This window comes from Prinia subflava, chromosome 1, assembly GCF_021018805.1.
Source record: "Prinia subflava isolate CZ2003 ecotype Zambia chromosome 1, Cam_Psub_1.2, whole genome shotgun sequence".
NCBI lineage: Eukaryota > Metazoa > Chordata > Aves > Passeriformes > Cisticolidae > Prinia > Prinia subflava.
Window position 1 is genome coordinate 72,658,889 of NC_086247.1, and position 23,073 is coordinate 72,681,961.

At 42.9% G+C, this 23,073-nt stretch overlaps 1 protein-coding gene across 2 annotated transcripts; it reads right to left on the reverse strand.

Moving 5' to 3' along the window:
* Positions 1–15,022: 15,022 nt before the first annotated feature.
* CMBL (carboxymethylenebutenolidase homolog) lies at positions 15,023–22,658 on the reverse strand. Of its 2 annotated transcripts, none has more exons than XM_063399854.1 (6): positions 22,299–22,658; positions 19,856–20,078; positions 18,953–19,060; positions 17,736–17,878; positions 16,495–16,586; positions 15,023–15,526 (listed from the first exon to the last, which is right to left on the reverse strand). In XM_063399854.1, the coding sequence occupies exons 2-6, from the start codon at positions 20,068–20,070 to the stop codon at positions 15,347–15,349; spliced, it is 738 nt and encodes a 245-aa protein (XP_063255924.1). In that variant the 5' UTR covers positions 20,071–20,078; positions 22,299–22,658; the 3' UTR covers positions 15,023–15,346. The 2 variants fall into 2 exon arrangements, with proteins under 2 accessions (XP_063255924.1, XP_063255930.1); XM_063399860.1 differs by lacking the exon at positions 22,299–22,658 and adding an exon at positions 20,951–21,059.
* Positions 22,659–23,073: the final 415 nt, after the last annotated feature.

Here is a 23,073-nt window from a genome sequence, read left to right on the forward strand (position 1 = left end):
GGAAGTGGATTAGTTTGTATATCTGAAGCAGCAGTGCATGCAGCTATGATGTGGGTGTGTCACAGCATGGGCCCCCTGGTCCCTAGAGCCAGAGCCATGCTGGGCACTTGTAGTGAGGAGCCTTGGCCCTCCCTGGGGACAGAGAATTGGGAGGAAGGCTGGGAGAGGTGAAAAACAGTCTAAGAGAAAAGAGCAGCCCCCATAAACATAAATACTCTGGGTCTCCAGCACAGGACTGAACCTTCTCACCCGATCTCAGAAGGAAGAATGATTAGCCAAGGGCTGGTCTCTCAGTGCTCTGCCCTTACAGAGGGGCAACAAGGGGTGATGCACTGGACTGCTGGCACAGGCCTGTGAAGAGCCAGTCTGCTGCCACTCAGAGATGGTGCAAATCAGAGGGCAAGAGGAGCAGCACAGGCAGGCTCCCAGCTGTCCCTGTGCTTCTGGATAAAGGGTGGGGAGCGAGATTGTTTTGCTGATGACCTAAAGGTCTTGTGCCATTCAAGGCTGTGCCTTGACACCAGTTCTGAAAGGTGCGATTGGGAACAGCCTGCAAAGTCCTGTGCAAAGTCCCTACAAGCAGGAATTTTGCAGCTAGGGGTGGTGTGAGTGTACCAAAGAAACCTATCCAGTATCCAAGAACTCAGCACTGGGATAAATAGTGCAATGTAAGGACTGCTCTCCAGGAACAGGGACCCTGTATAATCTAGTCTTCTGGTGGAAAGTGTGAGACTGTTGCCTCTTCTTGAGGGACATGTCAGAACTGAAAAATGTCCCTGGGGACTTGCTATAATTTACAGTAACAATGCAATGCTGGGAAAGCAGCCCAGGTTCCCTTACTCCCCCAGTCCCTCTCCTCTCCAATCACTATCTTAAACATGTTTCCAGATATAGGGACAAAATACAGTAGTAATCTGCCAGTTAATTTTTTGAGAGCCTTATCCTACGTGATTCATTCCTATTGAGATGAGCACCTGGTGAGGGGTTTGGTTTAGAGAAGAGACCTCTTCCACAGCCTTACCTGGAGTGCACTGACAAGTGGTAATTTCACTGAGGGCTTGCTCCTGATCTGCCATTCATCTGGCGCTACATCTGCAGGGCTTGTCCTGCATTCCTCATTAACGGGGAATATGTCACGTACTGTGCATCACATGCATGTTTGAGAATCCCTGACCCCCACTCCCCAAGCACTGGGCACAGGACAGCTGTGGGAGGCCCTGGAGCTGCTGCACTGCCGATGAGGTCCACACTAGTGCATTTCAGGACCCCTGTAATTTAACACCACGCTTCTCTCACCCATGCTGCACACATTTTGTCCGGCTGGCAACCAAGATGTTGGTCGAAGCCAACACTGACAGAATATGGAAACATGATGTAAATAAAGCTGTATTAGTGTCTTGGGAAGTTTGGTCCTAGGCTGTGGAGGAGGTAGAGCTAGGAGGGAGAGAGGGGTGTAGGGAAGGTTTTTTTGAAGTCTTATTTTACTTCTCATGATCCTGCTCTGATTTTGTTACAAATAAATTCAATTACAATCTGTCATTCAAGCATGCTTTGCCCATGACAATATTGGTGAGTGATTTCTCCTGGTCCTTATTTCAACCCATGAACCCTTTGTTACATTTTCTCCCCTGTCCAACGGTGGAGGGGGAGTGATAGAGGGGTTTTGGTGGGTGTCTGACATCCAGCCAGGGTCAGCCCACTACAGTGACACATGCATTGGGGATGGCCTGTGATATGTAACAAATACTGTATGAAAATGCATCCTTTTCCTCCTCTGAATTGTGGTTGGTTTAGCATGGTGAATATCCTGTCTCTTGCTTGTCTGGCTCAGCATAGGCAGTTCACAGAAAAATAACAGAACATGAAAATTTCCAAGAGCCAGACATGGCAGCCAGTATCACAAAGTTATAGCAGTGGCAACTGCATGAGGAGCAGCTGGACTAAAGCAACGACAGTAAAGGGACATAGTCAAGAAGAACTCTCCTTTTCACCCTTCTTTCTCTTCCTTTACTGCTCATCCTCAGCACGCACTCACATGAGAACAGCAGCAGTTTTTCAAGTACAGCCATACACAGATTTACAGGATCAGGTGTGATTTCCTAATACTCTGTATTGGATACACACATATGAGTGCTCTGTAGTCAGATGATGCCAGCTGTATGGTTCCAGAAGATCACTGCCCCTCCAAAGGGAAATCCACCATCTTCTAGCAAGTAGCCTAAGAACCACGGAGGGAACTAGCTCTCCCAACACACTTTCAGCAGGACACTCAGCTTCTCAGGTGCTGGGTTTAGTGTGAACCCTTTTTCACAATATCCCTGGCTAATGACTCTGATGATTTCCATGGGAGCTGAGTGAGGAGGTCTGTACTCCTGTTTCAGGGTTACCTGGCCCCACACAGCTCTTTAGTTCCCATTCTATATTATCAGAGGCACCAAAAACATCTAGGGGGATGGAAAATTTGGTGCCATTTGAACCCAACAGAGCACTCTTTAAAGGTGTGGAGGCTTATCAGCAGGGGTATGTGTGAGACAAAGTTGCTGAAATATGAAGGTCAGGCTCCCTTACCTAAAGGGCCGAAATTGGCACTGCTCTTTTAATATTGTAGTCTATGGCACATAGTCACAATATCTTCATTTCCAGCACTAAATTTTGCTCAGCCTTTTTCAGATCCAGTTTGGTGCCTGACGCTGGGGAATCATTCTTTGACTTTCCCCATTGCTCATCTTCTTCTTCTGCTAATAATTCTGAGAGCTGCCAACACTTTCGTCCCCCCAGCCTCAGCAGACAGGCAGGCAAGCCAATCTGCAGGGTACTACAAGGTGTGGGCTGGCTCCCAGGAGAGCTGGGGCCCTGAGCTCTCCTTGGCACAGGCAGGGTGCTCAGAGGAGTCCACCAGCTGCACAGACCATTTGTGCTCTGAGCTCATTCAGTGCTACCCCATCACTGAGGAATCTGCTGGCCGCCTTCCTGACACTGCCGTGCAACATCCCACCTCACTTTCCAGCTAACACAACCGTCACACTGAGCCTGGGCCCTGCTCCCCAGGAGTGCTTCCCAGCCACCTTCCCATCTTTGTCAAAACCCCTCACACCTGAGACCTCTGGTCACCACTGAACACTGCACCCGCTTTGATGTGTTCTGCTCAGTCCCTCTTCAGCCTGCCCCCCTCACGTGGCTGTTGAGTGCATTGGGTGCAGCATGATTGCAAGAGGCAGTGCTAATCCAGTGGAATCCGTGAGCACTGATCCCAGTGCCTCAGAGCAATGCTGGGGCGGTGCCCTTCCAACCCAGCACAGGGACAGGGATCCACAATAGCTGTACTTGTAACCTTTTCCATCCCTCCCAGCCTGTCCTCCAGGGCTTAAAACAGTATAAAATATCCTGTAACCATGGTGTACATCAGCCTTCTCCCAGAAACTTAATGGCTTGTTTGTCACCACAGGTACAGGTAGGGACTGTTGAGGAGGCAACTCAGCTTGCAGCTCCCACCCTAGCCTGGTAAGGTGGTGCCACTGCAGGAGGCGGAGTTGGCTGGGTTTCCAGATGGCTTGGTGACAGATACTGGAAAGGGAAGAATTGTAGTGAGGTCTTGCAGGAAAAAAGGATAGACTTGCAGAGGACGAGTGGACAGGGGGTGGTGGGGCAGGGACAACATGTTTTACTGGGAAAGTTTTCTTCTGTCAGGGCAGACAGATGGGACAACTGCTCTTAAGCATCTGGGATCCAGGAGACCTGGGAGAAAAGGCTGGCAGGACAAGGTCTCTCCAGCCAAGTCTTGTCCCACTTTCCCACAAGGTGAGAGCAGGCAGGGACAGGGAAGGTCTTGGCTTCAACTGAGAGTCCAGATCATCAGGTGAGCTTGTGGTGGCAAAGCAGGTCCAAGGTCCAGGTGAGAAGTTGGTTTGTAGGTCAGTATCACTGCTGCTGGTGGCAGTCAGTGCCAGTCACAGTCTGAATGCCAGGCAGGCATGAGGTCAAGCCAGGCAGTCTGTTCAATTGCTAGGGTTCAGACAAACAGGGAATATGGCCATGCATAGCTGGGAAAGATGGACCACATTACAGCTCAGGCAGGGACTAAAAGCCCAGGGATGAGGTGAAATGGGTTTCCTGGTCCCGTGGGAAGATGTTGCAGTGGGAGACCCAGGAGAGGCTGGTCAGGGCCATCAAAACTTATCAGTATCCTTGAAGCAAGGCAATATGATGGTTCCTGCTTACCTCTTCATTCTTCAGCAGCTCCTTGGCTGCCTCTAGCAATGGTCTGGAAGGCAAAGGCTCCCATTCCTTTCTCTGCTACCCTACCTCATTTCTACAGCTTCATCTGCACAAAAAAGAAAATTTGCAGCACCCTGCAAAACATCCTCCACCAACCAGCTCCTAGTGACCACTGCTGCTGGGACACTGTTCTCATTGTTTCTATCTGTCTAATGTCAAAGCATTGCACTTGTCTCTTCTAAGTAAAGGACGAAAAGCAATATTTTTGTCCAAAATATTTCAAGGAAGGGAGGCAGGGAGTTCAGTCACTCCCCTAGGTCATCCATGAAGATGCTGAATAAAACTACTCCTAGGAGTAATACATGGGCTATGCTTGGAGGAAAAACTCACTGCCCTCTCAAGGTTCCTATGGAGGGGAAGTGAAGGGACTGATCTCCTCTTCCTTGGTTCCAGTGACAGGACAGTTCAAAGCTGTGCTGGGGTAGGTTCAAACTGGGCATGAAGAAGCTTTTCTTTACCAATAGGGTGGTAAACCACTAGAACAGGTTCCTAGAGAGGTGGCCAATGCCACCAAACCTGTCAGTGTTTAAGAGGTATTTGGACAATGCCCTTAATAACATGCTTTAACTTTGACCTTGAAGTGGTCAGGCAGTTGGACTGGATAATCCTTCTCTCTCTTCTCTTCTCTTCTCTTCTCTTCTCTTCTCTTCTCTTCTCTTCTCTTCTCTTCTCTTCTCTTCTCTTCTCTTCTCTTCTCTTCTCTTCTCTTCTCTTCTCTTCTTCTCTTCTCTCTTCTCTTCTCTTCTCTTCTCTTCTCTTCTCTTCTCTTCTCTTCTCTTCTCTTCTCTTCTCTTCTCTTCTCTTCTCTTCTCTTCTCTTCTCTTCTCTTCTCTTCTCTTCTCTTCTCTTCTCTTCTCTTCTTTCTCTTCTCTTCTCTTCTCTTCTCTTCTCTTCTCTTCTCTTCTCTTCTTCTCTTCTCTTCTCTTCCTGTCCTCCCTCTCCCCTTCCCCTTCCCCTTCCCCTTCCCCTTCCCCTTCCCCTTCCCCTTCCCCTTCCCCTTCCCCTTCCCCCTTCCCCTTCCCCTTCCCCTTCCCCTTCCCCTTCCCTTCCCCTTCCCCTTCCCCTTCCCCTTCCCTTCCCCTTCCCCTTCCCCTTCCCCTTCCCCTTCCCCTTCCCCTTCCCCTTCCCCTTCCCCTTCCCTTTCCCCTTCCCCTTCCCCTTCCCCTTCCCCTTCCCCTTCCCCTGCAGTGTGCCATGCTCCCTTTTTGCTTTGTGTCCTTTACTCACTTTCATTCCACACGAGGTCCTTTCCTCCAACCCTTTAGTAACTTCCTGTGCTTATTGAGACCCTCACAGAAACCAGCACGGCAATGATGTGGGATTTCCCTTTACAGGAGCCACATTGACTCTTTCTCACAAGACTGTTCCCAAGACTATTCCTCAGTCTTACCCTTTGCAACAGATGCCTGTCTCTCACCATGGATGGAAGTCAGACTCACCAGTAAGTTTTTATAGTGAATGGGTTACACCAGCAATCTGCCAGTGCTCAGGCACAGAGATACTAATGACAGACGGGTTATACAGCTCGCAGTTTCACATTTGAATTCCTTCAGGACTTTCAGGCAAATGCCATGCAGTCCAAGTGACTTAGTAACATTCAAAGTATCTGTCTGGTCTTACTTCAAACTAAGTTGTTCCCTCTGACCAATGTACTACAAATGTGGCATCAGGAGTGAAATTGTTCCCGCCATACGCTGCACTCCTCTGCTGGAAGGTAGAAGAAGCAACTGTATCACTGTCTGTATGACTTCCAGACAGACATAAAAGAAAACTTTCAAAATTCCTTAACTCTTCGGCATAAACATTTAAAGTCTGACTCTTTGCAAATTCACATCTCGAGGTAAATACATCTTTGTCACTTTCCCAGGACCATGCCTCTGGCCTGTCTCTTGCTACATCTGCAAGGTTACTGAGGGGAAGAGGTAAGAAATCAAGACTGGTTTGGAAAAATGTAACAGTGGAAACTGGACCCAAATGACACTAGGGAGTGATATTACACTACAGAAAAGCACATTAATTGAACAGATTCATTTAGCCACTTTGGAATTCAGTTCCACAGAACACAGAAGTGACCTGTTACATTCAAGACCTTCAAGATTTCATTTTTTTCTGAACTGGGGACCTTCTAGAGTCTGAGCTTCAGCTTCCCTTGCCACTGTGGTCCAGTGATTGATCTCTGGTGTGAGATGACATTAAGTGGATACCTAGGTGTATGAATGGCTGAGGACCTGGGACAACAAGGAACAGCAGGCAGATATACAGACATACAGGTGGAATCTAAAGAGGCAGAAATATCTTCTTAACATGGATGGACACACGTGGCAGGGGTAGGGATTTCAAGTTCAGCATCCCTGCAACCACAATTCTTCTCCACACAGAAACAAGGAGGCAGGACAGCTGCCTTGAGGAGGACTGTGATCTCTGCTAGCTTGGGCTTGCCTTCTTACTATCTACCCTGTAGGAGCTGTAGGATCTGTCAGTTGCTGTGGGCTCTGGGGATTTTTCAGGTTGCAGAGCCCATCCAGGGTACTGCCTTCTGAAGGATGACACAAGCTAGGTTACCCAGCTATGCTTTGTTCCTAAGGGAGCTCAGATACAGTTTAAGTCTTCCAAAGAAAGAGTTTAAGTCTTCCAAAGATATTTCATCAGCCTCAGTGATCACATGGAAACAGGCTTCTCTTGAGGAAGGCTGAGCCTTCCATCATCAGAGAACTGGGGAGAGACGCTGGTGTGGAGATGTCAGCAGGGATTGTTCCAGAAATAAAAGGAGACCAAAATAAGAAGGGATTTTGACCTTTAGTAATATCTTGTCCGTCGATCCATAGTAACTCCACCAGCTGCAACACAATTCCTTCATCTTGCAGCATATTTTGGCTCAAATTGTACTTATATTCCAAAGGAGATAAGTTCAGAATTATTCCAACAAAATTATGTGTAATATGAAGAGAACCTAGATCTAGCACAGAAAAAAAAAAAGGAAACAAACAAACAAACAAAAAAACCCCAAAAACAACACCACCACCCAACCCATAAAAGCAAAAATCAAACAAAACCAACCAACCAAAAAAACCCCAATGCAAAATAGTAAGAATTTACTGGAATTCCCTCTTAATTTTTTAAAAAGTTATCATTTCCTGGAGAATTCTAAAGATGTTTTCAAAAACCGGAGGTGGAGGGGAGGAGAGAGCAGGGAGGGGAGCAGGAGGGCAGTGTCCTCAGACTTTCTAAAAGCACAGATGTCAGTAATTTCTGGAGGACCCCAGATCACCTACAATGACTGTGTATCATTGCCTGACCGTCTTGTTTCCTGAGATACTGCTGCTCTCCACCACTGTGCACATTTAGTTCAGGACCAGCTCACTTCTACTGTAGAACCTAATAGCACAACTGGGCTGAGCTAGCAGAGATCACAGGCTGAGGCTGGCACTACAGGACCCTTGTCTTCCCATGTGGGCACATCTATATAAGATCATTTAAGGCATTGCTATCAGCATCCGTCTTCTGCCCAGATGAAATTCAAAGTGATTTTCTGTGCAGAAAATCACTTTTCTGCCCCTGACTCAGATTTGTGACCATGGCCAGCTGTCAGTGACAAATCAGGACAAAAAGTAGATAATTTGCTCCATTAGGAAAGACACAGATCAAAGCCTCTTCCTTAACAACCACATAAACTCCTTAAAAGCCATCTCTTGGTGTTCCTGCATTATACTCTGCTATTTTTTCAGAGGAGGAAATGTCTGGGGTATTTGTGGTCATCTGGCTGGACCATGAGAGTGGTGCCTGTGTAACGTTGTCCAGTGGCTCTCCTCCACAGCTTGGAAAGATGAACGTTCTCCAGCTAAGGAGTTATTTTATTTCAGTGATCTCATGTTTAAAGCATCATTTCCTTAGTCTTAGGCTCTCCCGCGGGGTCAGTAAATTCCACATTCAAAGAAGATTTTAATTCCTTGGTGAGTGACAAGCTGGAATGGCGATTTGAGCCCTAATCCCTCTTTTGAGTGGTGGATGAAGCATCTTGTCATTAGTACATCAGACAGATGCTATCATGGGAATAGCAAACACCATTAATCTGAGCCAGCTGGAAAGCAATAAGTCTTGGAATGGTACCCTCTCCACCCCATCAGCCTGCAGGGATCTGCCAAGCCCTCCCCACCTCCCTCTTACTGGTATAGCATGAACCGGTACAGACATCTTTTTTTCCTTTTTCATCCAGCTTTTTTCTTGACTCCAGACTCACCATTCCCCAGCTTACAAGGGGGAAAGAAATAATTAACTCCTCTTTGTTCATTCCTGATTTACCTCTTGCTTTGAATTATTTACCGTGACTTCCTACCAAAACATCCTGACATGTTTCTCTTCGGCCCCCTTTGCATGTACCACTTGGCATCAGCCCAGCAGAAAAAGTCAATATGGACAGGCAATGAAACTAGGGCTCAGCGAGGGAAAGGGATGGGTGAGAAAAGTCCCAGGTAAATTTTTTCCCTGAGAAGCTTTTGTCTTATTGAGGAGTGACTTCCATCATCTCACCAGTTTTTCTGACTGCTTCCTGGCATTATCTTGGGTTGAGCAATTCCTGGGAAATTAACTTTGAACTTTGGCATACGATCTACAAATCACCCAGCAACAGCCATAAAGCAACAGAAGGCCACCTGTCTCCTACAGTGCCATTGCTCACAGTGTGATGGAGAAAGGCTTAGTGACAGCAAGAAGTGTTTATCTCCTCAAATCTCTTGGGCACCCAGCAATAGAAATACCCCCTGCTTTGCCTCTCCAGTGCTGACTCACTGCCTCTCCTTTGAAGCAGATCTCCCTTTATCTCTCTCCACAGAGAGGCTCTACCTCCACTTAGAACTGCTGAATTTTTGCTCCTCTTTAATGCAGACATCTCTGCTAACATTATATAGTGTTCAGTCAGGGCTGATTCCTGGTTCACTAAGCCAGGAAAGTGGAGCAGAGGCATGGGATACCTGTGACTTTCAGGAGACATCATCACTGCAAGTGCACCTGAGCACTCTACATCTGCATTTCCTGCCCAACCTCTCTCTTTTGCTTTTCTGGTTTTTTTTCTCTATACCACCTTTTCTTTGCCTATTTGATTTTCCATCTGGCTGTCCTCACAGACACTTATTCAACAGGTTCTTAGTTATTACAACAGGTTCTTAGTAAAGAAAACCAGCACTGATAGGATGAACATGGACTAGTGAAAGTGATCTTCGAGGGTCAGTCTCAGGTCTCCTTTTCTCCTGTTCACAGTGTCACTTTTGCTTCATGCTGAAGTTCTAGAACTCTGCTTTTTGCCACAACTCTGATTTTCATCAACCAACACCACTCTCTGCTCTCTTCAGTGGATACCTCCCACACTTTGCCTTTTCACAGCCAACTATGCACTCCCTCTTCATCCCACCGGGTAACACTTCCCTTTTTGTCTGTTCCAGCTTTATCAGACTCTTTCTGCTTCCTTCTTTCCAGGCCTACTGGAGAGATCCTAAAACTCTTCCTGTTCTGTGGTCTCTGCTCTCTGCATGGAGGCACTTGGATAGCTGGAGTCACTTAGGTAGCTGCTCACAGATATTTAATCTGCAAAAAGCAACAAATGTGCAAGAATGAGATGTTATGCAGACAGATAATCATGTCTAGGCCTCAGCAGTGTTTTGCAGAGGCAAAAAAGATGGGACATTAGGCCCTCTAGCCCTGCTGCCAGTCACTGCAGTACAAGCCAAGTGCCACTTTGCTATGAATAATGATTTCAAGCTGATATTGTTTAAACAAAGCATCCATCTGATGACGATATCCAGCTTCAGCCCAGCTCAGGCTGTGAGCAGAATGAGTTCATGGTTGCTTGCAACAGCCTTGAGATGGTCAAGCACAGCAGTGCTACCTCTGCCTTGGTGCCACGAAGCAAAGGGGCACCAGCAAAGGGTGGGCTGGAAATGAGCGGCAACAACATTGTTGCAGGATGTTGTTACTCCCATTTTTTCCAGCTTAAAGAGATTTTAATGAAGTGATTTCATGGTTTTATCAGCAAAGTTCCACCATTTTATTTATTTAGTTTTTCTTACACTATTTGTTATGTGCCACTCTAAAGAGAGAACTAGATTCTTCTGGTTATCACATCTGAAAACACAGGTGTGATATAGAACCTGTACATGTTAGGAACACCCCTGAGCAGGAGGTCACCTCTGCTTTACCTTGGCCTTGGAGACAGAAGTTGGTTTCATCTGTAGTAGATAACACACATGAGTGAGTCTGTCCCTTTAATTTTCACCCAGGTTATATCTGTGTCCCAGAAAGAAAATTTCAGTGATTTTGGAGCTAAACCAGCTGGATGAGGAAAACGGGGGAAAGGAAGGACAATAACAAGCTCTCATTCTATTCAAGCCATCCAACAGGATCAACTTGCACTGCTAACCTACCCTGAGCTGCTACTTACTGCTGTCCTACTGACAGGGAGAGCTTTCACAGCTCACTGCTCTCCAAAGCAGCATCACAAAGCGCTGCAACTACAAATTCTTGCAAATATATACAACGTGCAAGCTTATCCCTTCCCCCTGCATCTCTTTCTTCTTACAAACACCCATGTCTTAAAATTACCTTCTGGTTTTTGCTCAAAGAAGTGAGAGGAAAAAGAAAGGTTTTTTCTTTACTGAAGGACAAAGGTTTTTTTACTTTGGCTTAGTCACCCGTCTAAAGTTTCTTAGCAACTTTCTTAATTTTCTAAGCATTCTGGTAAAAAAAAAGGAAGAACTTTAAAGTAATCATCAACAATCTATAAGCTCAACACCTGGAAGTAAAATTGAAGAACAGTTTATTAGTGCAGTTGGAATAACTTGCAATCCCCCTAACGAATAACATTAGCATAGCTTTGCTGAAGTTCTGGGCAAACTACCAGCCCAGATGTGAAATTTCCTCACAAGCTTTTCATATAGCAGTGGCAGGAAGGGAGGGGAAGGAAATGTATTGCCACAGGTGTCACCATCTGCTCCACTGATGGTCTGAAAGGGGAACTTTGTTTTGGAGCTTCATTAGCCCATTCCACGCTCACTTTCTAAAATTCAGCATTCTGTTATTCACTGGGCTTTGATAAACTTCAGTGCCAAACATGAGAAAAAAGAAAATAAGCAAAGTGTGCTGGAGGCTTCTAAAGGTATAAAGAAGAAGGTGCCAAATTCCCATTGCTCTTCCTATGGGAGCTCTGACTAAAGTGTTTTCAGGGGTCTACGTTTATTTTTTCCTATCTCAAATAAAATGAAACTAGAGTGTTTTGTGTCCCTGTGACAAAACAGCCTACCTCAAAAATTGTGTCCTCAGTGCACCTTTCTAGAGGCTAAGCTACCACTCCTGGTCTGTGGCAAAATACATTGAAATCTCATCAGTTAAAGGTATGGAGGCCAGTTTGATCACAGCCATGTAGGCAACTACAGCCCTAAATAGCAAACTTAGTATGCCTGAGAATGTGGCCAAAATGACTTACAACAAGACATTCAGATGAGCTGGACCTGAATCTATTGGTGTAGTCATCTCTATCACATCTTCCATCAATTCTCCAAATTCCATCAAGTTCAAATTCTGGTCATGCTTCTTGCCCTGAAGCCTCACTAATCCAGCATAGCAATCATTCAGCTCCTTCCCTAGGGCCTGCTTTGAAGAAAAAAATAGGACAAAAAAGCCCTTTCAAGACCTAGCAGCAGAGTTCCTTGGAGTCAGAGGTTGCAGCTGAGGAAGGGCTGCTCCCCACATTCATGCAGTTGGAGCTGTGCAGAGGGACACATTTTTAAAGCAAGTGCACAGTCTCTTATAATGTGCCATAAAGCAGAGATGCCCTCCTGCCTTGTTTCCTTAGAAGGTGGAGAGCATTTTTTTTATACTGAGTGCACATTATTTTATGGGAATATTGGCACTGCTCTATAGCTATGTCTGGGGTTGGGGTGGAAGGGGGGCTGTGATGGGAGCAGGAGTGCTTTTCTTTGTCTTTGCTGACTGTGGCATCTACACTAAACGCTCATTCCAATTTAGGAGTCAAAGAAGCTGAGAAAAATTAACAAAATTAAACAGTGGCTATCTGGTTTAGATACCACAGTAAAAAAGAAAAAAACAATAAATGTGAACTTGACAGAGAGCAATGCAGAAAAAGGAACAGAGGTGAAGAGGCATTTTGTGGATTAAAAACTGTTGCCATAAAGATTTAACTGAAACCCCTATAAAAGCTCCCATTCAACATGTAAAAAAAGGAAAATAAATAGGAGTAGAAATTAAGCAAGTGTAAAAATAAACTGATTCAAGACAACAGATGCTACCAAAATTCTCGTGCCAGTATTGAGTTCTCTGAGTCTTTCATCTTAAATACCGTTTTAACAGAATCACAAAATCACTGGTAAGGTTGGCAGAGACCACAGTGGGTCATCTGGTCCATCCTTCTTGCTCAAGCAGAGTCATCCTACAGTTCATTGCACAGGATTGTATCCAGACAGTCCTAGAATACCTTCAGGGAGGGAGACTCCACAACGTCTCTGGGCAATCTTCTCCAGTCCATAGTCACCCTCACAGTAAAGACGTTCTTCCTCATATTCAGGTGGAACTTCCTGTGCACCACTTTCTGCCCATTCCCTCTTGTCCTATTGCTTGGCACCACCAAGAAGAGCCTGGCTCTGTCCTCTTGACCCCTTCCCTTGTGATACTTGCAGACACTGATGAGGTCCCCTCTCACTCATCTCCCCTTGAGGCTGAGAAGGCCCAGTTGTCCCACCTTCTCCTTGTGAGAGAGTTGCTTCTGTACCCTCATCATCTTTCTTGCCCTCCACTGGACTCATTACAGGGGCTTCATGCCTCTCTCATACAGAGGAGCCCAGAACTGGACACAGCACTCCACATGTGTCCTCACCAGAACTGAGTAGAGGCGTAGGATCACCTCCCTGGAGCTGCTGGCAATGACCTTTGCTAATGCACTCATTCTGTTTTTTCCTACAAAAACAAATATATAATAAAACATAACACCTGTCCTACAGCAAGCAACTCTGAATTCTCTAAGGAAAATTAATCTTGGCAGAATACTCTTCAGTTTTACAGTCTTTCCCCATCTCAGGGAAAATTTGGCAACACTTAGCCCTCTTTCCTAAGACATCTGTTCATTCACATAAAAAAACCAGGTTGGACCAGGTTTGCCAACCAAAACATTACCTTCAGAGAAACCAAGGCTCTTTTATTTAAAATCCACATGAGAAAATAGTTGTAGAGAGTTCAGTTTCATCATCTCTCTCTGTTCTCATAGCAACCCTGATAAACTGGGCATGAATCCAGAGCTGGGAATTGAATTTACACTTCACAGATTACCTGAACCACAAACCTGCATTGCTTCTTCCCAGGAAGGTTTGTGCATTTTTATGCTTCCATCCCCTAGAGCTGGGCAGGCACATGCATCAGCTGTGCCTGTGCCAGTGCATGGAGGCGTCTGCAGTTCTCTCCTGGGAAGCTGTTCCTCTTCTGCCTGCTGAGAACAGATCCATGCCAGGACTGGCAGGAAGCACAGAAGTCACTGTCAGGCCCTTCCCTCTGTCTCTGAGTCACTGGGAATCTGCACAGATTGAGCACCAGGGCAGGATCAGGGATCTTCTCACCTCCAGTGTGGAGGGACTATTTCTTCCAGCATGACTCCTGGTGACAGTGCCCTGCAGACCTGGAGAGGCTTTTCCTGCACTGGCTTGACCCAGCAAGAACTCAAGGCTCATCTCTCCTGAAACCCTTGAGCAAGAAGATGGAAACACAATGGGCAGTGTCCAAACCAACAGAGCAGCAATAATCACTAACCAAGGGCATGAACCAAGGAACAAAGGAAGATTCTGCATTTTTGCCTCAGAGGTCCACATGAAATCTTTTTGAAAGGCAGGAGATTTTCTTTAATATCAACCAGTGTGGTGCAGAGAGAACTATTTTCTCATGGGACATACAGAGTGCATTGCGGGAGGGAAGGTGTGGTGTGAAAAAGGGGGTTAAAATGCAGGGATGGTTGAAGCACTGCCGAGGATAGGCAGGTAAGAGCCAGAGGGAATGTGACTTCCTGAGGGAACTGTCAGGCATGGCTGGCAGCAGCAAACTCAAAAAGAAAAAATGTTGTGGGGCAATGGAAACCATGGAGGGGCTGAAAATGTAAAGGGAATATTCTGTGAAAGTTCCCTGGGCTCACACATACTCAGGGCAAATGGGCAATTGTTAAGTAGAATATTTTGCCACATCTATTCCCTCAGCATCACAAATACAGGCAAGACCTCACCCATGGTTTTTGGGAATTACGCTGGGAGGGTCCAAAGGAGCTGAAACATGTTCCCCCAGTCACTGGAATGGGCTGTGTCTTAGCAAAAACAATACCCAATTAAATCACAGCAGACAGAAACCTGATGATAAAGGAAAGATTTGTGGAGGTGAGGAGGTAACGTTGGAGGTTGGTTTAGATAAAACTCATGCCTGAAACCATGAGAGATGAAGCATTTGCATCAAGATAATCATGAAATTATGTGATTTCCTGCAATCACAGTCATGGTTCCCAACTTTTTGCAGCTCCCTTTCTGTTCACATACATTTCTTTCCATTGTCTTTCCTCTTTCCTTTTCTATCTCTCTTTCCATGAATTCTGAGTAGGATATTCTGTTTTTAAGAAAATCTCCCAGCCTTCCAACCCAGAACTATACTTACCTAAAAGCTGAAAATCTTAAGCCAAACAATGCTAAACACAGCTTTAAGGAGAGAATTTCTCAAGTGTGGGCAGTTTCAATGATTTTTAATCATCTTGACATTCATATAAAAAAATTAAACTTTCAAGTGCCAGAAAATATGCCACATGAAATTCTATTAATTTTAAGATATACAAGACCAGTGTTAAAAACCTTTACATTTATAACTTTCAGCATTTGAAAAGCCATTTCTAAGCCCCTACTTAGAAGGTAAGTGCAAATAATTAGTGTTGTTGCAGAAGAGTTTTACAAAATATTTTCATGGTTGTAAGAACATTTTAACCAATATAGTCTGTATTGTTTTCTGATTTCCTACAACAGTTGATTTTGTTTATTGGCATTAATTTAACCTAAAGATATTTATTCAGCCAGTTGATCATATCCTTTCTTCCTTCCTCAATATAAGGTTTATCTTGAGGATTGATATCTTCTCTTTTGCGATGCACAAACCCATGTGTCTGTCCAGGGTAAATTTTAACTTCATAATCAACTTTACAGTTTTGTTTAAGCTTCTGCTCCAATGAGGTGACCTGTAACACAGAACATTCTATGTTGGCTGAGTACAAAGTTAACATGTTCTATATTTACAGTCCCAAAATTGTCCTCAATTTTTACTTTTCTGAAAGACAGACATAGTTTATCCTTGCCACTGTTTTCTCTTCTGCTAATTTTATACCTAAATGCATGTCTGTTGATGCACTTGCTTTATTTAACTAGGATTTTTTCCCCAGTAAAATACCAGCATGTGACTGTATAAAATGTAAAAAAATATGATATGGATTGCTATTAATACTTGTAAAGGAAAAAACCTACTGCTGAGCATCATGAGAAGGTTATCATGTAGTGAACACTGTATGAGTTGCTGCTGATAGGCCTCACATAAAAGAAAATGGAGCAAGAGTTTAAATTAATTTGAAATTGAGGCAAAATCAGCAGTTCAAAGTGACTGGAATTTCTGCTAGGAAAATTAAAACCAACATCACTCAATAAAAATGCGTTTCTCTTTGATCCCCTTGGCAGATAATTATCTTTCTTCAATCATTCTCCTCTCAGGCTCCAGAGAAAGGCTGTTGACAGAGTAATAGAAAGGAGAATCTCAGGACAGTGGAAAAAGGAAAGGGATAGCCACAGAATCTTTTTAATTCTCCTGCAACAAGTGATTCCATTGGAACAGGCATTTTATGAACCATTGGTATCACTAAAAAGGGTCTCCTATCTTAAACTTGTCAAAAGGCTTTCTTTGGATTCTTGGTCTTTTCCTAGGAACTGATGAAAATCATCCAAATTTTCAAACAGGAACAGAAAATATTTTTAGTGTCATGGTAAAACTTTTTGATTTGGGGATAAACAACATAAATTCACGTAGAAGTAGTGTAAGATTCAGTGAAAGAGAAAGAAAAATGCAAATAAGTTTTCTACTTTTTGTTCATTAAAAAACAAATTACAAAACAAGCATGAAAAGCATTAAAAAGGCAAATATCTGTGATGGGAAACTCACCTGCTCCAATGGAATGATGTCATCCTTCTCACCAAAAATGAAGAAAGTAGGATGCAGCAAACTGTGTTTGTCCTCAAAACGGCTGATCACTCCTAAGGAAGAAGAAAACATACATCCAATAAGTTATGCCACCTAAAGTAGTTAAACACTACAAGATCTATACAGTGAAACTTGGAGACATTTCATCAGTTACAGCTGATCACTTTGTAATGGAATTTAACACACTCTGCTTAAAAGTCCCTTCTGTTGTGGAATGTGGGCAATGTCATTAAAGGTAACATCAGTTGTGTGAAAAAGAAACCAGAGACCAGTTCTGGGGGAAAAAAAGCAGGGAAGAATTGTTACACTTGCCCCATTTTTGTGGGTTGCTTAGAGCAACTGCTTCTGAGACCCTGTTAGAGACAGGGTTCTGTGAGAGATGGACACTTTGGAACTGCTCACCTCTGGCTTGGGAAGACCATTTTTAAGATAACTGTAAATATTCATCATTCCACATACATGGCTACAATTTCAGTGTACATATATTTACACTGATATGGTTCCACGACAAACTGGCATTGTAATTTTGACTATTCAAATATATTTGAATAAAAGTTACAGTAGAACTAACCAACCTGGCTACCCTTTTCATTCCTGAGATTATTACAACAAAAAAAGTAAAATATTAGCAAGTAACACTGTTGAATTGACTCAACTGATCAGCATATCAGTGCAGCAAAACAATCCCAAAATTCTTTCTGGAAAAATACCTTCAATTTGCTTTCACCTCTAATTAATAAAAGTTGGTCTGGGTTCTGTAGAAGTACAGAGGTTAATACAAAAATATAAAAGGCAGCACAAATGCATTGAGTAATGTGTGAGAGTCCAGGGTTAAAACAGAGAGTTAAAAATGGTTCCTATTAGTAATGAGGGACCACTCTCTAAAAGAGATAAAAGATGTGCTTAGAAGCTCTTTTGTCATCACCAGCCAAGGGGAACCTCAGCCACAGTGAGGTCATGGCACTTGGCACTATGTTCACAGATGTGATCCTGGTCATGCCACTCTCTATATGCATAGATCTTGCTGATACACTGAAGTGTAAAAATGTGAGTGTGCAAAATCAAATCACTTATAGATTATTTATAATAAAATCACCTTGTTCCACTGGATGTCACACTGAACTTTGTTACAGCAATAGCCCTACAGAATTGCCTCCTGCACTGGTATTCTGCTCAGAATGCAGCAGGTATTTCAGGCTTACCATAGAGGGACACTCCGGTCTTTAAATGAGGATTTTTCAGCATCAGATGTTGCACTGCTGCTCCACCCCAGCAAAACCCAATGACACCAATCTTCTTTGCACCACATTGGTCCTTTAGATACTTGAGGACGACATCAACTTCTCTGAGACAGGCAAATGAAAGGGAATTAAGGCTCTAGCCCTGTTTCTCTGGTCTCCTTGGTGGCTGCTGCTCAGAGACTGGGTGGGCATCAGTCTGCTTCTGGGATGGAGTGACTGTCTTTGCACCACTCCTGGTTTTTCTCTTTCCCTTACTTATCCAGTTGTCTCTATCTCAGCCCATGAGATTGCTTTGTTTCCCTTATTCCGTCTCCTGTTTCTCAGGTGGGAGTGAGTGAGTGGTAGTCCAGGTTGTTGGCTGCTGGCTGGGGTCAACCCACAACACTGCTTTATTGTTATTCATTTGTAAAGTACAAGACAAACTCCAGGGGAGAAGACAAAGGAGAAAATCAGTCTCCCAAATCATTGTTACTAGGACATGAGGTGATTTATGAACAGCAGTCCAATTAATTTCACAAATAGCAGTAGTTACCATATAGGCTAACACAAAAGTTTGAGACACACAGCCAGTCAAGAACATCCTGTTGTCACAAATGTGGCTTATATGCAAATCATCTCTCACAAGGATGACAAATATTTTATAAAACTGTGAAAGCAAATTTGAAAGTGTTTTGTCTAAATCAGCAGTTACTTTATGCAATCAAGCTATGTGTCAGATAAAACTGGGGAAAATACAGAAAAGTGGGAAAGCAGTATGCTTTGAACAACTGTGATCTGATGGGGAGCAGAAGAAATGTTCCCTTGTTACATAGTGTGTGCATTTACACCCTATCTAAAATCCATGGAACTTGTGTGCCTTTCTGAGGGATGGAAGTGGCTGGAGTGAGCTGAATTTTCTAGCCTCTGCTGGTTCTTTTCTTTTGAGTTATTCACTTTGCTTCTACTTTCTGTACAGACAAACACTGGCACTTTTATTCTTTAAATGTCTACTTTTATCCCTAAAGCACCACTCACATAACCATGTGTTTGTCCCATGAGCTGCATGAAATTCGTATTTGTGGACATCCAGCTATATTTGACCCACTAGTAACTTAGCATCTAATTTTACATTTTCACTGAGGCAAAAATTCCTATGAAATACGGATGTCCCCTCAGTGGACAAGGAACAATGGCTGTACTTGTCTGTTTTGCCAGCATCTCGTGTTTTCACCCAGTCATTGAAAGATGCCCAGTCATTAGAAGGTTTCCAAGCTTCTTGTCCCACAAAAAAATCTGGGCAGATGGCTCTGCAAGAAATATGAAAATATTTTATGTCCATGACATCATACTGGAAAAGGATTAAAGGGAAAACCATATGTACAACACAACAAATTCATTTTGCTGAATGCATAGTACTTAACCCACACCAAAGCATCATACCAGCAACCCTCAATAATTTTCTACATCTAATAAGAAGACAGTATAATTTCCAGTTACATTTTGCCCTGTTAAAATTCATTACTTAATTTGATAAATAGTTAACTGTAACTGAAAATCCTCAGTGATTTTCTACCAAACTTAAAAAAAGAAATCTAAAACCAAAGCAAAGAAACTGCAATTTACACGGTACATATGTTTAGCCTAGAAGGAATACTAACACAGTAATGCAGGAAAGAGGATACTCAACGTGCTTTTCACATATTTGAGAGTTTGTTTCTCTATTTGGCACAGGCTAGTGCACTTTGCCTTCATAGAAAGATCTTCAGCTTCTTTGGAATTTTTGCCATAACAGCCAAGTTGCACAGAGGCAGGGAGGCAGCAGGCTGCTTAAGGCTCATGGAGGATGAAAGATGCAAAACAAGAAAATTTTGTTTCCTCTCTGTTCTTCTGTGCTTGTCTACTAACTCATTATGGTAAGAACACTCTTTTTTTTTTTTTTAGACTTATTTCACTATTTTATCAGAAAGCTCCTTGGAGAAAGGGGTAAAGAATGACTGTGAAATTATTTGTGTTTGTATGGTTTATATGAAAACAGGAAACAGTTCAACAAACTTTCTTATTATTAAAAAGACACTTTGAAAAGACAAAAGACACTTTCTTACATGTATCCATTAGCTGTTAGCATATCAGCTATGTATCTGGTGTTCGGGAGTTGCCATCCAAATATATCGTGAATCACAATGACGGCTCTGTCGGTGCTGGCAGGAGGTTTGCAGACATACGCCTTGATGTGCCCAACTTGCACCTCCTGCCCACGGCCTCCATAGTCAAACCTGTCTCCAATGTCACACGGGCAGGGCCTCGATTCATTGGCCATGGGTGATACTGAAGAACAAAAAATATTCAGTACCGAATATCAAAGCATGCCACACTGAAAAACATCAAAAGATAGCAGTGTCATGGGGCTGTTGAATTTTTTAATCACTACAGTAATAGGATGAACATGCTCATTACTGTTTGGTCTAAAATGAAGCATTAGTCAATAAGTCCATTGGGTTATTTAACATAAATAAGGTTCTTGTTAGAGTTTCTTATGTTATGAAGTCTTCAGCAGGGACCTGGTGCATGCTAGGATTTCCATGGCCTACAATGAGTAGTACAATAAAACCAAAGTTATGGGCAAGCAGCAAGGCAACCATCACAAACTGTTTACATAGCAGTGAAGCCAGTCCTTCCACTCTTCATCATGTGTATTTCCTGTCAAGAGTGCATAGCCTTCTTTAGTAGACAGCAAAGGCCTAATACAAGACTCAGCATTTTGAAAAAAAAAAAAACAAACCAGCTACTGTGTAGAAAGATATAATTGCACATAGATTAAGCATTATATTTTCATCCAGGGACTCCAATGTTACATAACTGAAAATGTCAGTGTCAATAAACCCTTTTTCTAAACAGCTTTAGCCTCAGATGTTGCAGAATTTTGAAGGCACATACTTAAGAAAGATGCCGAGAAAAATGTACCAGCACAAGTCAGAGTATAAAACTGTATTTCTTTAATATTAAATAAAGAATGCATTAAAACTCCAAGACAGGAAAAAAGTAAACTGAACATAAAAACCGAAAATCTTAAAGTTGAGCTAAATCTTTTATCAAGAAGGTAAGAGTAGAGTATGGTTAATTTTTTTCAAAGTGTTGCTTAAATGAAAACAAACAAGTAACTTACAAAGGTCAAAAAGTACCAGCAGAATCTAACACACCTTTATGTAGCTCCTTAGACTCAAGTTAATGATTATCTGCCATCAAGCTTAGGTTAACCAAGTGAACAGACATGAATAACTCCTTTGAATATTCACAGACCATCCACAAATGATTCAAGAACATGGGAAGAATTTAGATAAAGCTTTGCCCAACCTCTCTACAGATAAATCATTTGTATTACCATAGAAACTTTGCTAGTAAAGAAACAAGGATCTTCAAACTCAACTGTATCAAAAATACAGAAACAGGAAAAAACAGATTACTGAACTGTCCCTGGACAAGTGGGACTTAAAGATTTGTGGCAGTACAGGGACAGCTTTAGGAAAGCCAACAAACAATTCAGCAGCCAGAAAAGTTCTAGAGACAGAATTCTAGGACAGAATTCTAGAGGCCAATATACTCTGGATTTACAGACTTTAAAATTCAGAATCTCCCAAGCAGTATCACCAGGGCTAGACTGCAGATACCAGGAGATTTCATTTTTGCAGATCAGTTCAGATCAGTTCAAGACAAGCTGTGTCATATTTGAAAGCTGTATTATCTCTGGGCACACTTCCATTCTAGTACCCTACCTTTTCTTTTTAAAATAAGCCACACCTCTAAGTGTCCCTTTTTTCCCTACATGCTGTGGTCTCACATATAGGACTTCTAAATTAAAATAAGTTTACAAGGAAAAAATGAAAGAATAAATGAGCATATAAGGCAAAATACAGTGCAAATATATAATAGGAAAACGTTCATAACTAATTTTCAATTCATAAACTGTTTCATTTTTATTAGACTAAATCAGAAAATGTAACTAAACCAGGGATTAAATATTAAATAAACATTTATTTCAGAACTCCAGAAACACAAATACAGTGCCCTTACCAGTATATCCTCAAAGGCTTTGAGAACATTTGATATGTTCATAAAGCAACACATAGAACATGATTTAAAGACGTAGATGTATTCACTGATGAAAACATCTCCTGATACATGAGGGATAGCATTGGCTTGTGTTGTTTTTGAGCCATACAGACTTGCAAGCTCTGTAGGCAAGACCCTTCAATGTTTCTGCATCTTCTGCAGTACATACAAATAGCATCTTTTTCAATTTCTAACATGCTTTTCTAATACTTAAATAATAAAATAAAAAGGGATGGGGGGGGGGGGGGGGGGAGGAGGGAGAAAGTAACCCCCGATTCCATTTAAATGAGCTTGCACTCTGCCTGCAAAAAAAAAAAAAAAAAATGAAAGTCTCCCGAGCATGCTGAGTCACGCCTCGCAAGCATTTGTTCTACGTTTCTAGGGAAAAAAAAGCCACGAGTTTAAAAAAAAAAACAAACCAAAGGACCCTACACATACCTGCAGCCCTGCGAGCGTGCGAGACAGCGGCAGCGGGATGCGGGAGCTCAGCGGGGATGGTCACGGCCGAGCTGGATCCCCAAGAGAAGCGCTCACAAAACGAAAGGAGGGAGCGCAAGGCTCAGGCTCCTCTACAAGAGTTACATAAGCGCCTGCCTTTATCTTTGTGCCCGCCGAGGGACGGGGCTGCTCATTTATTTCACCGCAGGCGGGCTGTGCTGTCCCGAGGAGCTGCTGCAGCTCAGGAGTTCAGTCCCAAACCTTCTGGGCTTACACGAAATGGTATTCACCCCTGGAGGGCTTTTTCTTTCAGTTTTGAAAAAGTGTTGATTTAGTCCATGTAGAAAAAAAAAACACTTTTTTTTTTTTTTTTTAATGGGTGTTTCTTTGTTTAAAAAAACCACTTTTAAACACTACATTGGCACAATTCGTTCCTGAGATTATTCACCCACGGGTAAAAGGCACAGTCAAAGTCACCAGGGTGAGGCAGTGAAGTACAGAAGTCATTTCAAAGCTCTGTACTAGACAAAGCTTATACACTACAGGAAAAGTATTTTCTCTTCAGAATCAAAATAATAGCATGTAAAAAAGTAAGAGCTTTCTAGATTGCTGTACCTCCATGCTATACAATAAATGTTTAAAATACAGACGTTTTTATCTTATCACAGCATAATTTATTCTTTTTTGTTCTCTTTTTCATTTTTAGTCTCTGGCTAACCTTCCCATTCTCCCGATTTTATTTTTATGGGATTATTAGGATTATTTTTTAAAGACC

Excerpts from the sequence above, each read along its gene's own strand:
- CMBL (XM_063399854.1), bottom strand. The coding sequence starts at position 20,070 with ATGGCCAATGAATCGAGGCCCTGCCCGTGTGACATTGGAGACAGGTTT. Across the intron at positions 16,587-17,735 it reads GACCGGAGTGTCCCTCTATG|GAGTGATCAGCCGTTTTGAG; the intron begins GTAAGCCTGAAA and ends CTTCTTCCTTAG. Across the intron at positions 15,527-16,494 it reads ACATCATTCCATTGGAGCAG|GTCACCTCATTGGAGCAGAA; the intron begins GTGAGTTTCCCA and ends TCTGTGTTACAG.